At 39.2% G+C, this 16,285-nt stretch overlaps 1 protein-coding gene across 1 annotated transcript in view; it reads left to right on the top strand.

Moving 5' to 3' along the window:
• Slc15a1 (solute carrier family 15 member 1) overlaps positions 1-16,285 on the top strand; it is a 40,348-nt gene that overhangs the window by 20,145 nt on the left and 3,918 nt on the right. Inside the window, exons 17-18 of the mRNA XM_076872263.1 lie at positions 214-360; positions 1,150-1,199. Of these exons, the coding sequence (XP_076728378.1) occupies positions 214-360; positions 1,150-1,199 (197 nt within the window). The remainder of the gene's footprint in view (positions 1-213; positions 361-1,149; positions 1,200-16,285) is intronic.

Here is a 16,285-nt window from a genome sequence, read left to right as displayed (position 1 = left end):
AATCTTGTAGAATACCAAAAAAATTCATGACAGTTCATGAAGGTTATTGGGAGGCTAAGAGGAATAAACTTCAGTTCTCCACAAGGCATTTTCGATGTGTGTGAACATGAACTTGGAAACTTGGCATGTCAAATAACATGCTATCACAAAGGTCAAATGCACGTTGCATAACAGGACCTTGGTATTGACTCTGACTCCTCTCTCTACCCTCAGACTAAGGAATACATGCCTTTTGATGTAAACAAGCTGACAAGCATCAACATTTCTGCCACCGGGTCACCAGTCTCAACAATATCTCAGGACTTTGAGAAGGGCCATCGCTACACCCTTCTAGTGTGGGCACCTAGTCAGTACCGAGTGGTGAGTCCTTGACACTGATGCTTTTAGCGACTGTGATACTGGCCACACAGCTTGCTATTGGTGTGACTTCGTTTGACCTCAGATAATCCTCAGCTTCTACCCTTTTCAAGAACACAACTCAGTTGACTTCCTATAACAGTTTGGTGGGTAGGAAGGACTAATATTAATTAATTTTTTAAAAAAGAACTGGGCATGGTGTGATGTGTATGTGTGCACATTTGTGTGTGTGTGTCACACATAGTACATAGGTGTGTTCTCAGGGTCTTTTTGAGACAAAGTTTTAAATATATCTTTAATTTCATTTTTTAAAAAATTTTGCATCAAATTGGAGCAACAGAAAAACAGAGTATTTCAGATACAAGCAATAAAATCCATACAAAATATCTGATAAGAACATGGAGACACACACATGCCATTGAGCACGTAAAGGAGGGATGCACTGAACTCAAGAGGGAGACTCGGGCCCTCTGTACAGGGGTGTAAGTGAGCCTCCACGAAACTGCGACCTGCAGCCGATTCCCTTGGTCATTGTCTTAGTTAGGGAGCTGTTGAGTGGCTTGTCCTAAATGAGTAGTGTTCTTTGGCACCATGGGCAGTTGAGGATCAAGACTCCTAAAGGTACAGTTAGCCTGGAAGAAGAGCAGGGCTAAAGGGAGCCTCCCCGGTGCTCATGAAGCCTTAACTCCCGGGATGGGGGCCGTGTCCTTCTCCCCAGGGCTGAAATGTCACGTGAACTGATTCTGATGGTTGAGATATGGGAAGTGTTTTTCTATTTTTTTTCTCTCTCAGGTAAAGGATGGGCTTAACAAGAAGCCAGAGAAAGGAGAAAATGGAATCAGGTATGAGTCTTTCTTTCTTTCTTCTCTTCTTTTTTTTTTTTTTAAATAACTTTAATTTTTAAAATAAAAGTTACCATGTACATTACAGGAAATAGAAAAACACAAGCAAAGAGCAAAGCTATCCAGGCACCAGCAGCTTGGTTGGACAGTCCCTCCAGGCCATGCATGTGGAAAAGCCTGATACACGGCATCACATTTTGTGTGATTGGGATTGTAGTGTGTATCGTGCCTTTGCCCACGTCATGAATATTCACCAATTCAGATCCCAAAGCTACTTGAGTATCTTTGATAACCAAGAATATACTACATCCACTCAATTTGTTAGAAAAAAAAATTATAATCCTGCTTTCTTGGGGACTGGTGTGAGTTTTTCTCTAAAACTTTGAGTTCTGGCAGCTTTTGATGGAAGTAATGTGTACCCAGAGTGAAGCCCAGCTGTGACAGGATAGAAAGAGAGAGGATGGGATTTCTTCCAAGAATGTAAGGCTAGTTCAATATTCAGTTTTAAAAATCAGTCAACACTGCAATCACCTCAATGTTTATAGCAGTTCAACTCACAATAGCTAAGCTATGGAACCAACCTAGTGTTCTTTGGCAGATGAATGGATAAAGAAAATGTGGTATATATACACAATGGAATCTTATTCAGCCATAAAAAAGAATGGCTTTATGAATTTTACCAGTAAATGGATGGATCTGGAGACTATCGTGCTAAGCAAAATAAGCCAATACCCAAAATTAATGGCCAGTGTTTTCTCTGATTTGAGGGTGCTAAAACACAATAAGAGGGGAAGGAAGAATAGAAGTTCAGTGAATTAGACAAAGGGGAATGAAGGGAAGGGAGGGGGAATGAGAATAGGAAAGACAGTAGAATGAATCAGACATAATTTCCTATGTTCACAAATGACTACACCACCAGTGAAACTCCATATCATGTACAACCACAAGAATGGGATCCTAGCCAGGTACAAGGGCACACGCCTGTAATCCCAGGACTCCAGAGGCTGAGGCAGGAGGATCGCGAGTTCAAATCCAGCCTCAGCAAGGCACTAAGCAACTCAGTGAGACCCTGTCTCTAAATAAAATACAAAATAAGGCTGGGGATGTGGCTCAGTGGTTGAGTGCCCCTGAGTTCAATCCCCAATACCCCCCCAAAAATAGAATGGGGTACTAATTTGAATAAGTTATACTCTACGTACATATAATATGTTGAAATACACTCTACTGTCATATATATCTAAAAAGAACAAGTTTTAAAAATCAATCAACATAATCTATCACCTTAAGAAACTAAAGAGGAAAATCCATACCTTCTTATTAATTAATGCAGAAAAACCATTGATAAAATTCACAATCCATTTATGATTTTTAAAAATTCAGCTAACTAGGAATAGGAGATAACTCTCTTACCCTTAAACAGGATACCTGTAAAAACTCAAGTTTGTCGCACTTCATAGTGAAAGTCTGAATACTCTCCCCAAGACCAGGAACAAGTTCAATATTCAGTTTTAAAAATCCATCAACACTGCAACCACCTCAATGTTTATAGCAGTTCAACTCACAATAACTAAGCTATGCAACATCCTTCTGGATGCTAGAGCAATGAGACAAGAAAAAGAAAGAAGTAAAAGCATCTAGATTGGAGAGGAAGAAGTAAAGCTATCACAGTTGACTACTGTCTATAACAGAAAGACCTCAGAACTTGATCCAAAAAGTTCATAAAATCAATACATGAGTTTAGGAATGGTCACAGGACATAAAGACAACAGCAGCAAAAATTTCCATTTCAAAATGAACAATTGGAAACTGAACTTTAAACCATATTGTTTATAAATTGCACGCACAATGTCCCCTCAAAATATGCAATGCGTAAGTATAAGTCTAACAAAACACGGACAGCATTTGAGTGTTCTGCCAAACGACCAGCTTGGCTTCATTAAAGAAGGTTCGAGTCGTGAGAAACTGCTAGGGAGTTTTGAATTAAAGAGACAAGAGTCTAATTACCTTTTAAACCAGCTCCAGGACGGCTCCTCCTAGCTCCAGCCTCCAGCCACCTAATGGTGAGGTTTACAGAAGAGAAGCGGGGGTGGGGGGAGAGAACACGCCAGGGAGTAAGCTTTTATTGAGGAAAAAAATTCTGGGGAAAATCCCATCCAATGAAGATTAAGGGGGGCAGCATCCCAAGGTCAGGGGGGACGATTGGGTCTTCAGGGCAGTGGCCAGGCACGCCTCTGCACCTGGAGAAGGGTGGGGAAAGCTCTGACACAGCTGGGCCTAAGCGCCTCTGTGAGGATGGTCCCCCACAGAGTGCTGAAAACTACAGATGCTTAGGCTAAAAGAAACCAGGGAGCTGCAAAGTAAATGGAGAGAACCACCATGTTCAAACTGGGAAGACTTAAAACAGTAAAGATGGCAGGTCTCCCCGAATTGAGCTATAGGTGTAGTATAAACCCTATCATTACATGGCATTATTTATGTAAATATAAACAAAATGATTAAAAAATTATATGGAGTGCTGGGATATAGCTCAACTGGTAGAGTGCTTGCCTTGCATGCACAAGGCCCTGGGTTCGATCCCCAACACACCACACACATACCCACACATATATATATGGAAAACCAAAGGAATTAGAATAGCCAAAATAGTTTCAAAAAGAATAAAGTTGCAGTGCTCACATCACTACTAATTTTAAGACTACCTAAAGTTACAGAAGTCAAAACAAAACGTTATTGGCAAAGAAACAGACTAATGGATCAATGGAATAGCCCAGAAATAAACCTACACAGGTATAGCCAACTGCTGTTTGTCAAAAGCACAAAGATAATCATATGGATTAAAGAAAGTCTTTCAACAGCTGGAACATTCATATGTTAAAAAAAAAAAGAACTAAATCTCATGTCTTACATAAAATTCTTGTAGAGAAATTACATAAAAATTTTTATGCATTTTATATGCAAGTCAGCTCAAAATTGATTATGGATCCATATTAAAATGCCAAACTACAAAATTTATGTAAGAAACATTAAAAATCTTAGATATTAAACCAAAAGTGGAAATCCATAGAATAAAAATTTGATAAATTAGACTTCATTGAAACTAAAAATGTTCTGTAATCTAACTTTTTAAAAAGTTTTTGTGTGGGGCTGGGGTTGTGGCTCAGGGGTAGAGCGCTCGTCTCGCATGTGCAAGACCCTGGGTTCGATCCTCAGCACCACATAAAAATAAATAAGTGAAATAAAGAGATTGTGTCCAACTACAACTAAAAAATAAATATTAAAAAAAAAGTTTTGGTGAAGCCCAATTTATTTATTTGTTTATTATTAGAGCTCCATAGTTACACATAGTAGTTGGGTTCATCCCAACAAACTTATACATGCATGGAAATCTATTTTCAGTTCCTTTTTTTTTTTTAATTTTAATACTGAGGATTGAACCCAGGGTGGGTTCACTTAGCATGATATGGTTTTAAAGTTCAGTTTCCAATTGTTCATTTTGTAATGGAAATTTTTGTTGTTGTTGTCTTTATGTCCTGTGACATTTCTAACCACTGAGCCACATCCCTGGACATTTTTTTTATATTTTACTTAGAGACAGGATCTCACTGATTTGCTAAGTGCCTTGCCACAAGTTTCTGAGGCTGGCTTTGAACTCGTGATCCTCCTGTCTCAGCCTCCCGAGCCACTGGGATTACAGGCCTGCACCACTGCACTTGACCCTCTCTCAGCTCTGTTTCAGTTCTTTTTTTTTTTTTTTAATTAATTTTTATTGTAGGTTGTTCAAAACATTACATAGTTTCTGTTTCAGTTCTTGATTCCCTCTTCCCCCGCCTCCCTTCCCTCCTCCCCCCCTTTCTCCTCCTTCTACTCTACTAGACTTCCTTTTGCTTCTCTATTGATTTATATTTGAGTGGTTCTAATGTTATCCTGTCCTTTCCTCCCTCTTTCCTTTATTTTTCCACATATGAGATAAAACTTTTGATCTTTGAGTTTCTGAGTTTGCCTTATTTCACTTAGCATGATATTCTCCATTTCCATGCATTTATCAGCAAATGCCATAATTTCATTCTTTTTTATGTCTGAGTAAGCTCCATTATATATATATATATGATATACATATGTATGTATATATCATATATATATATATCTCACAGTTTCTTAACCTAGATGCTTGTCAATAGATGAATGGACTGAGTCCTTAATTTAGCTATTGTGAATTGTGCTGCTATAAACATTGATGTGCCATGTTGCTGTCATATGCTGATTTTAGATCTTTTGGGAAAATACCAAGGAGTGGGATAGCTGGGTCATATGGTGGTTCATTCCCATTTCTTGCTTAGTATTGCTTTGTCTATTCTGAGTCTCTTATCCTTCCAAATGAATTTAAGAGTTGTTTTTTTCTAATTTTGTGAAGAATGTCATTGGTATTTTGATGGGGATTGCATTGAATCTGTGTGTTTCTTTTGGTAATAAGGCCATTTTGACGATATTGATTCTGCCTATCCAAGAACATGGTATGTCTTTCTATCTTTCTGTCTCAGGTCTTCTTCACTTTCTTTCTTTGGTGTTCTATAATTTTCATTGTAGAAGGTAATCCTGGTTGGATTAATTCCAAATGATTTAATTAATTTATTTATTTTTGAGGTTATCATGCTTTTCCTGATTTCTTCCCCAGCTGAATCTCTGTTGGAGTATAGGAAAGCTATTGATTTATGGGTGTTGATCTTGTATCCATCCTGCTAAACTCATTTATAAACTCTACAAGTCTTCTGGTGGAATTTTTGGGGTTTTCTAGATATAGGATTGTATTGTCAACAGACAGAGATAGTTTGACTTCTTTTCCTATTTGCATCCCTTTGATTTTCTGTTCCTGTCTTGATCCTGATTTTGGAGGAAATTCTCTTATTAGTTTTTCTCTATATAGTATGATGTTGGCTTTTGGTATATCATAACAGTCTTTGTGATGTTGAGGTAAGTTCCTTTGATCCCTAACATTTCATCAAAGGTGTTTTCTGCATCTATTGAGATGATCATGTGATTTTTGTCCTTAATTCCTTTTATGTGCTGAATTACATTTATTGATTTGCATACACTGAACCAACCTTGCATCCCTGGAATGAAACCCACTTGATTGTGGTGTACTATCATTTTGATGTATTTTTGAATGCAGTTTGCTGATATTTTATTAGGGATTTTTGCATCAATGTTCAGGAGGGATATTGGTCTGCAGTTCTCTTTCCTTGATTTGTCTTTGTCTTGTTTTAGTATCAGGGTTATACTGGCTCCATAAAATGTATTTGGGAGTGTTTCCTCCCTGTCAATTTCATAGAATAATCTAAGAAAGACTGGTGTTAGTTCTTCTGTAAAGGTCTGGTAGTACTCAGTTGAGAATCTGTCGGGTCCTGGGCTTTTCTTTTTCTTTTTTTTTTTTGGAAGGCTTTTAATCACTGTTTTAATTTCATTACTTGATAATGGTCTGTTTGGGTTTTCTATATATTTTCTGATTCAATTTATGTAGGTCATGTGTGTCTGGAAATTTGTCAGTGTCTTCCATATTTTCTAGTTTACTGGAGTATAAATTTTCAAAATAGGTTCTGATAATCCTCTAGATTTCAAAAGGTTCTGTGGTGATATCTCCTTTTTCATCTCTGATCTTGCTGATTTGTGTCTTCTCACACTTTATTTTGGTTAGTTTGGCTAAGGGTTTGTAAATCTTATTTATCTTTTAAAGAACCAACTCTTCATTGCATTGATCCTGTATATTGTTTTATTATCCTCAATTTCATTGATTTCAGCTCTGATCTTAGTTGTTTCCTGTTTTCTACTGGTTTGGGTGTTTGTTCTTTTTCTAAGGCAATGAGGTGGAACATAAGCTTGCTTATTTTGAACCTCTCTAATTTTTATAGCACCAGGGCTATAAATTTTCCTCTTTCAATTGCTATCACACTATCTCAGAGATTTTGATATGTTATACTCTGTTATTATTCATTTCTAAGAATTTCTTGATTTCTATTCCCATTTATTCTTTGATCCCATACTTTATTTAAAAGAGAATTATTCAATCTCCATGTGTTTATGTGGTTTCTATTATTTCTAGCTTTATTCCATTACAATCTGATAGGATACATGGGATTATATAAAATTTTTTATATTTGCTGAGATTTGTTTTTTGGCCTAGAATATTACCTATTTTGGGAAAAGTTCCATGCACAGCTAAGAAGAAGGTAGAGTCAGCTGTTTGGGGGTAAAATATTCTGTAGATGTTCATTAGGTTCACTTGATTTCTAGTGTTATTTAGGTTGGAGGTATCATCATTGATTTTATGTTTTGGTGACCTGTCTATTGGTGATAAGGGTGTGTTAAAATCACCCCGTATTATTATGTTGGAGACTATTGGATTTAATGTCATGGAGTATTTTTTTTCCATGTAATTGGGTGCATTGACATTTTGGGCATAAATGTTTACTATAGTTATATATTCTTGTTGGATTTTTACCTCTACTAGTATATAATGACCTTCTTTGTCTCTTCTGATTAATTTTTGCTTCAAATCTGCTTCATTAGATATGAGAATAGCTACTCCTGCTTGTTTTTGTGGTCGGTATGCATGGGATTTTTTTTTTTTCCATCCTTTTACCTTCAGCTTGTGCATGTCTTTACCTATAAGATAAGTCTCTTGTAAACAGCATATAGTTGGATCTTGGTTTTTTGGTTTTTGTGGGAGGTTTTTTGTTGTTGTTGTTGTTGTTGTTGTTGTTTTTTGGTACCAGGGATTAAACCCAGGGGCACTCCACCACTGAGCCACATCCCCAGTCCATTTTTTATTTTATTTAGAGACAGAATCTTGCTGAGTTGCTGCAGGCCTTGCTAAATTGCTGAGGCTGGCTTGAATGTAATAAATTACATTCTGTGTACTCAAGATCACATACCCTGTCTTCAAGGCCTGGAGAAGCTGAGGTACTATTTTATATGTATTTATTCCTAGGAGCTCTGTTTGGTTTCTTTTTACTATTCTATTTCTTTATTAAAATGGTCTTTCACATCCTGTATATGCTGTCCTAATTTCTTCCTTAGACCTTCTTGTAGCTTATTAAGCATTTTTTTAGTTGGACAACACTTCCAAAGTTGTGTTTATATTTGGACAAAGCAATTATTTTTAAATTGCTGACCTTACAGACACGAGAGTCCATAATCATGAAGGCCAAAACCACATCTCGGCTATAGCTAATAAGTGAAGGGCATCTATTCTGGAGAAGAGCAACTTGGTAGGAAGGTAGGAAGGTGAAAAGGAAGGAGGTGTCATGATACTGGCAGCAGCTCACATCCATTGGATGTTCTCTACCAGTCTGTTTCACACCCTTGACACGTATTGAGCTATCAAAGTCTCACAATAATCTCATGATATAAATTTCACTGTTATTCTCACTTTTTAATTTTTTTAAATTTATATATGACAGCAGAATGCAGTACAATTCTTATTAAACATATATAAACATATATAGTGCATAATTTTTCATATCTCTGGTTGTATACAAAAATATATTTACATCAATTTGTGTCTTCATACGTGTACTTTGGATAAAAATGTCCATCACATTCCACCACCATTTAGCCCCATGCTCCCTCCCTTCCCCTCTACCCCTCTGCCCTATCTAGAGTTCATCTATTCCTCCTATGCTCCCACTCCCTACCCCACTATGAATCAGCCTTCTTATATCAGAGAAAATATTTGGCATTTGGTTTTATGGGATTGGCTAACTTCACTTAGCATTATCTTCTCTAACTCCATCCATTTACCTGCAAATGTCATAATTTTATTCTCTTTTATTGCTGAGTAATATTCCATTGTATATATATATACCACATTTTTTTATCCAGTCATCTATTGAAGGGCATCTAGGTTGGTTCCACAGTTTAGCTATTGTGAATTGTGCTGCTATAAACATTGCTGTGACTGTGTCCCTGTAGTGTGCTGTTTTTAAGTCCTTTGGGTATAGAATGAGGAGTAGGATAGCTGGGTCAAATGGTGGTTCCATTCGCAGTTTTCCAAGAAATCTTCATACTGCTTAATAATCAGTTTTTTATAATCTTTCTCTGGGCTTTCTATCAGTGTGATCCTTTGTTGGGGGATTGTGAATTTTGGGGGAAATTTTTTTTGCCTATTTTCTCATGTTTTTTGAGGTCTTGGACTTGCATGTTGATTAAGGTGGATTCCGTTACCTCTTTTTGGCACATGTCCTTCTGTGAGTAATTACCTTGTTTGTTCTGGAATTTCTCTCTGTTTTGTGTATGAGTATTTGCCAAGGGGTGGGAACTGAAGTTCCTTTCTGTTCCTCCTTGGATCCTGTTGTTGTTGGGGGCTTTTGTCCCCTTTCTTCTGAGTTGGAGTGATGTCAGGGAATGCTTAGCTCAGCATCAGCAGTCTCTAATCTGTGAACTTCTAGTGTCCATGTAGGTTCCCAAAGCCTTCTGAGGTGGGGTGAAATAAACAATAGTAACAATCATTGCAAACAATATATGGCATTAAAGTAAATACCCAGCTCCAAAGATGACATCTTCAACATTAATTATCACCAATAAACAGGAATGGCAGGTTCAGCAACTGTCAACAGTAAAAATAATAACCATAAACTAGATCTGGCTTTAAAGCAAACTGCAAGTGTCAACTCTATCATTCACAGCAGTAATGAGTGTATCAGTCTTATTGGTGGGGGCAGGATGGGCTAGGGGTGTGGCTCAGTGGTAGAGTGCACCTGAATCAATCCCCAGTACCCCCCCACAAAAAATAGTGGGAGTAGGAGTTATACAAGCCAATTAGTTCTGAAAGATGGTAAAAGTACAATTAATTAGGGAAAAATAAAATATGTTAGAAAGTTAGAAAAGTGTTTATAATTTCAAAAAGTGAACAGAGAATGCAGAAGAGATGTGGCAGGTGATGTTTACATGAAAAGGGAGATTAGAAGAAGCAAAGTATTGGGAGAGAAACAATAGAATTCGGTCATTAGCAGGAGAAAATAAGAAAGAGAAACAAGAAAAATAAACAAATAAAAATAATACAAAACCAAACCAAAATATACAATCCAAAATTCCTGAACCCTCAAAAGACAATGCTAGAAAAAATAATTACCTTAATTACCTTAAAAAATGCTAAGAATGAGGGGCCAGGGTTGTGGCTTAGTGGTAGAGCACTCATCTAGCACATGCAAGGCCTTGGGTTCGATCCTCAGCACCACATAAAAATAAATAAAATAAAGGTATTGTGTCCAAATACAACTAAAAAATAAATATTAAAAAAATGCTAAGAATGAGAGAAAAAATAACAAGTGTATTTATATATGTCCCTGAACCAATCAGCACAGCAAGAACTCACACACACACAGACACACACACACACAACACACACACACGCTCACACGGAAAGAATAAAAAAAAATCTTAATAAAGAATGAAGGAACCGTCTCCACTAAGGTAGCCAAAATAGTTCCCCAGTTTGGGTGGTCACTGTCTATGTCCAACAGTCTCCTTCCAATTCTTCTTGTGTTACATAATCATAGAGAGAGCAAGGGGTGGGGTGGTCACCCCTTCCTTTTTGTGTGTTGCTCTCTGAGCTGCCAGTAGCAGTGGCCTGAGATTGAAGCCGTTGGTAGAAGACTCAGCTTCCTTCTCACAGTGTGAGGTGAGCTGTGTTGGGCTGTGCTGTCAGTTGGACCAGCTGGGTGCGCTCCCAGGGTACTGTTTCTGCGGTGGTCTGTGAGGAGAGGTCCAGAAGGTGGCCCTGAAGTCTGTTTGTCCTTGGGGGCTTTGTTGGTTGGGGCCTTTGTTGGTTGGGGCCTTCTCTGGAAAGACTAGATTGACCCTAGGGCTACGCAGCACCCAATCTCTTCTGCAAGTCTGATTCTCAGGAGCCTCCCACCAAATCCAGCTGTGGGGCAGGGCATGCCAGTCCTCCGCTCACCGCTGCCAGGGAGCAGAGCTTCCTGGGCCAAGCCCTGAGTGCATTCACCACCACCACCACCACCCCCCACCACCCCCGCCCCCTGCTCCCTACAGGCCACTCCACACCTGTTCCCCTTATGTTCCACCAGGCCCACCCGAGGTCCCCTGACGGGTGAATGCTCTCTTGCACAGCTTTTGTTCTTTCCTGGAAGCCCTTGCTCTGTGTCCCTCTGAGGCACGGTCCCAGAGGCTATTCCACCATATACCAGGTGGGGGCACATTCCTGCTTGGATTCTGTGTCCCTTTCTTGGGCTCTTGTCTTGCTGCGCCTATGCTCAAATATGTCACCACCAGAAACTACAAGGTGAAGTCAAGTCCCTGCTCACCTGGAAGTGTCTTTCTCTTCTCACACTTGGCTCCTTGGTTGGATGCCATTTCCTCCCAGAGTTTTGGAGGCTGGCTTCTATGGCTTCTTACCTACTGGCACTTGCTCATACTGAAAAGAAAAAAAAGAAAGAAAGAAAGAAAATTTGCACCTGCTGGTCCTTGTAATTGACTTAACTTCCCCTCCGGCTCTTTGCGCCTTCTTCCTCTTGGCGCTCCCACAATTCCCCACAGTATTACCTTGCATGGGTATAATGTCACTCATCTACCAACACAAGTCCCTTTCAGCTTTTTATTTCCTCCTTCATCTTCTTTGTTCTCTTCTATTTGAATTTTCTAGGGCTGCCATGACAAACTCCCATGTGCTGGGTGGCTTATTCACACAGGAATTTGGGTTCTAGCAGTTCTTCTGGCTGGAAGTCCGAGGTGGAGGTGCCAGCAGGGTTGGTTTCTTGTGAGGCCTGCCTCCTTGGCTTGCAGAGGGCCGCCTTTGTGTCCTCATGTGTTCCTCCTTCTGTGCATACCTGTGTCCTGCTCTGCTGTTCCTGCAAGGACACCAGTCCTACTTGATTAAGGTCACCCTGTGACCTAATCTTATCTCTTTAAGGACCTTCTCCCTAAGTACTCACATTTTGAGGTACTGAGGTCTCACACTCCAACATGGGAATTTGGGAGGGATACAGCTCAGAACACAACACCTTCTTTCAGATCTCTGGAGCCGTCCTTCGATCCTACCTACATGCACATGCACACAGCTGCCCTCCTGGATCAGGAGGGAGATACACTGATGACAGTCCCCTGGTGCTTTCCTGGACTCTGTTTTTGATTCTGAGCCAGAAGCACCTCTGGGCTTTCATTTTTGCCTCAGACCATGGTTTTCCTTGCTTTGATTTCTTCAAAAGCATCCTAATTTTGGAAACTTTGGAAAATTTAGATTGTGGTATCCTTTCCTGATCTGGTACCATGCTATAAAAACTTATTTTTTTAAAAAAAAAAAAGTCTTTGATGAAATCTTGGAAATGAAGAGAGACACATGAGATCAGTAACACATTGAACCCACTATCACCTCCACCCGTATGGTAAAAGAGAAACCTTTTTCTATTAACCGAAAATATAAAATTCTTAATGGATCAAGGGTTTTATTATTTTAGTAATGCCCCAGAGACAACACATAAAAAAAAATAAACAGGAAGCTCTAGAAACCCAATGTGAGAAAATAACTGATAACTTCAAGAATTTCAGCAAGTCAGACTTCTGAGGAAAGTGAATTAAAGGAAGAACATATAAAAGTTTAAGCAAATATAATCCTTGTGATCACATGTTATCAGTAAGTTGAAAGACTTAATTGATTGCCTTAAATAGAAACTTTAAAATATAATAATACTTCAGGGCAAAACTAGTTGAGGGTTTGATATTGATCCTTCTCATGCATTGTTAACATTACCTATTGATACATATTATATACATCTGTTTTAGTCAGCTTTTTCACGGCTGTGACTAAAAGACCTGACAAGAACGATCGCAGTGGAGGGAAAGCTTATTTGGGGGCTCAAGGTTTCAGAGGTCTCAATCCATAAATAGCAAGATCTTCTTCAGGGCTCAAGGGGAGATGTAAATCATGATAGAAGAGTGTGGTGGAGGGAAGTGACTCACATGATGATCAGAAAGCAGAGAGAGAGACTCCACTTGCTAGATACAAAATATATACCTCAAAGGCACAACCCCAGGGCCCACCTCCTCCAGCATTACCCTATCTGCCTTCAGTTAATCCATCAGGGGATTAATACACTGACTGGGTTAAGGCTCTCATAACCAATCATTTCTCCTCTAAACCTACTTCATTGTCTCACACATGAGCTTTTAGGGGACACTTACTTAATATCTAAGCCATAACATTCCACCTCTCTCCCCAAAAAGCTCATGCTCATCTCACAATGCAAAATGCATTCAGTCCATTTCCAAGAGTTCCCATAGTCTCAGTTGTTCAAGATTGCCCAAAAGTTCAAATCCAAAATCTCCTTTGAGACCCAGGGAAAATTTGCATCATGAGATCCTATAAAAACCAAAAGTGATTTATAGGTATCCAATATATAAAGGTACAGAGTAAATATTTCCATTCACAAAAATAAGGGCACAGAAAGAAGGAAAAGGATCAAAACAAGACTGAAATCCACATGAACAAACAACTCCAGTAGCTCCACGTCCAGCATCTGGGCACATGGCATTGTAAGGTTCTGACACAAAGGGCTTATGTCACTTTGCTCCTGAGGCCTTGTTGGTTGCAGGCCTTTCTGTTGGCTGATCTCAGCTTGATTCCTTCAGCCTCGTCAGCAGACGTTCCATGGTACTGGCATTTCTTAATCTTAGGCATCTCCACTGCAATTCTGCTTCCTCCTCACATCTCTATGCATTGCCCTCTCAAGGGGTGCCCGCAGGGACTCCGAACCTGCTGCACTTTGCCTGTCCTTTCAGATCTTCCTTTAAAATCTTGGTGGAAGTCTCCATGACCCCCTAACGCCAGCATCCTGCAATCCTGCAGAACCAGCACAAACTGGTTGCTGCCAAGATCTACAGCCATCTTAACCAGTGGCCAAACTTCCAGGGACCACAGCTGCAGCAGCCTCTGAGTGCCTGGATGGGTGAACACATTGAAAAAGCTTCCTTGGCCCCCTCATGCAAAAAGAGTGCCCCACTGGTCTCATCTCAAGAGCATTTTTACTTGTACTTTCTTAAGTCTGAGATGGATATGATCTTGCCAATTCCTGAGGTGCCCTCAAGCCATCTTTCTTACTGTCTCTGGCAAAGTCTTTAGCATTTCTTTACTGACAGGAATTTCTTTTAAACTGTAACTTTCTTAGCCCCAGTTTTACTCCCACCTTTCAAGTCCAAGTTTTTAAAATCTTTCTGTTTTGCTTTCTGCTCCTGCACAATAAATTTGGCTAAAAACCACCAGCAATGTCCATGACACCACCTGAATGCTATACTCTCTAGAAATTTTTTCCACCAGTTAAGAATTCCATTGATTTTTAAATCAGCCTCACTGGAAGTTTCAGGAAATAGGCAAAATTCAGGCAACTTATCAGCCAGAACATAACACAAATGTCCTCTAATCCAGTGACCAATAGTATCCTCCCTTTCCTCCAAACCCTTTTGATCCCTGTCTTACTGTCCATGGTCCTATTGGCATTCTGGTCTTCTGAGCTCCCACCAGAATTGTCCATTAAGGTCCACTTAAGCATTTCCAGCTTGCAGTGCAAAACATCTCAAAATTCCTCCCCCAAATTCTATAAAGCTCCAAAAGCTTCTAAACCACATGGTCAGGTCAGTTATAGCAACAACCCCACCTCTCAGTACCAATTTCTGTTTTAGTCAACTTTTTTGCTGCTGTGATTAAAAGACCTGACAAGAGCAATTTTAAAGGAGGAAAAGTTTACTTGGGGGCTCACAGTTTCAGAGGTCTCAGTCCATAGACAGCCAGCTCCATTCTTCAGGGCTCCAGGTGAAACTGCACATCATGGCAGAAAAAATGTGGTAGAGGGAAGTGGCAGAAAGAGAGACTCCACTCACCAGATATAAAATATAAAGGCATGCCCCCCTTCCCCCTTCCTCCAGCCACATCCTCCCTGCCTTCCATCACCACTCAGTTAATCCCATAGGGGATCAATTCACTTAACTTATGACTCTCACAACTCAATCATTTCTCCTCTAAACTTCCTTGCATTGACTTACACATGAGCTTTTGGAGACACCTAATATCTAAACCATACTAGTGTCCATAAACAATATGTTGTTGCTATATTTTTAAGCTTAATGTGATATAAAAGTTATATCCTGTGCATGTTATTCTATAATATTATAAAATATAGTATGAAATTATTTTAATATTTAGCCATATTGACGTATACATCTCTTATCCATTCACTTTTCCACTGTAGAGTATTTCACTGTATGGATATACCACAATTTATTTATTCACATTTACTTCACATTCTTACCTGTTTCTTTGTTTAAATGTAGGAAGTTTCTCTAGGCCGGTGATCTTTAAACTCTTGATCAATTTTAATAAAAATATTTTGAGTATGAGCCCACTACATATGAATATTATATCCTTTATAAATTACATATATAAACTACTGTATTGAATCAATATGTGTCACAAAGCTGATAAAACTTGGTTATATATTTTAGGAATACAAAGTTTGAATTATTCTTTTTATTACTTAGATGTACATCATTATTACTTTTTGTCCTCTAAATTAGATAATCTGCTATAAACCTTCACTCACCTATTTGTTGGGAAAAAATGAGCTGATCTTATTTGGGCTCATTCCTAGCACCCATCTCATTCCTAGAGTGGTACAAGAATTTTGGGATCTTCTATAGCCTGGATCATCTAAGGAAGTGATCTCTAATCACCTGTCCTTGCTGTTCACCACCTGTCTGGTCCCAGGAAGGCAGGCAACTCACCTGGCTCCACATGAAGCTGAGGCTGGAAGACTTGGGGCAGCCCAGGCCCATCAGTTGTTCCACTCCTGCAGGGTGCTAACTGTCTCTCCAGAGCCACATGGGAAATGTTTACTGGGTTGTCCCACTTCTTCCTCTCCAAACCTGTGACCCTTCCCTGACACAGCCAACCTCCTAGCGGTTAAAGAAATTACAAGTCTCCTTCCCTGCCTCCAGAAGAAAACCTTTTGGAGGCTGTGTTCTAGGTACTGAGAAACTTCTGTTTGGGGTCCTTCACTTCTTTTTTTTTTTTTTTTTTTTTTTTT

The sequence above is a fragment of the Callospermophilus lateralis genome, chromosome 12, assembly GCF_048772815.1.
Source record: "Callospermophilus lateralis isolate mCalLat2 chromosome 12, mCalLat2.hap1, whole genome shotgun sequence".
Classification (NCBI taxonomy): Eukaryota; Metazoa; Chordata; class Mammalia; order Rodentia; family Sciuridae; genus Callospermophilus; species Callospermophilus lateralis.
This window is presented reverse-complemented; position numbering and strand designations above follow the sequence as displayed.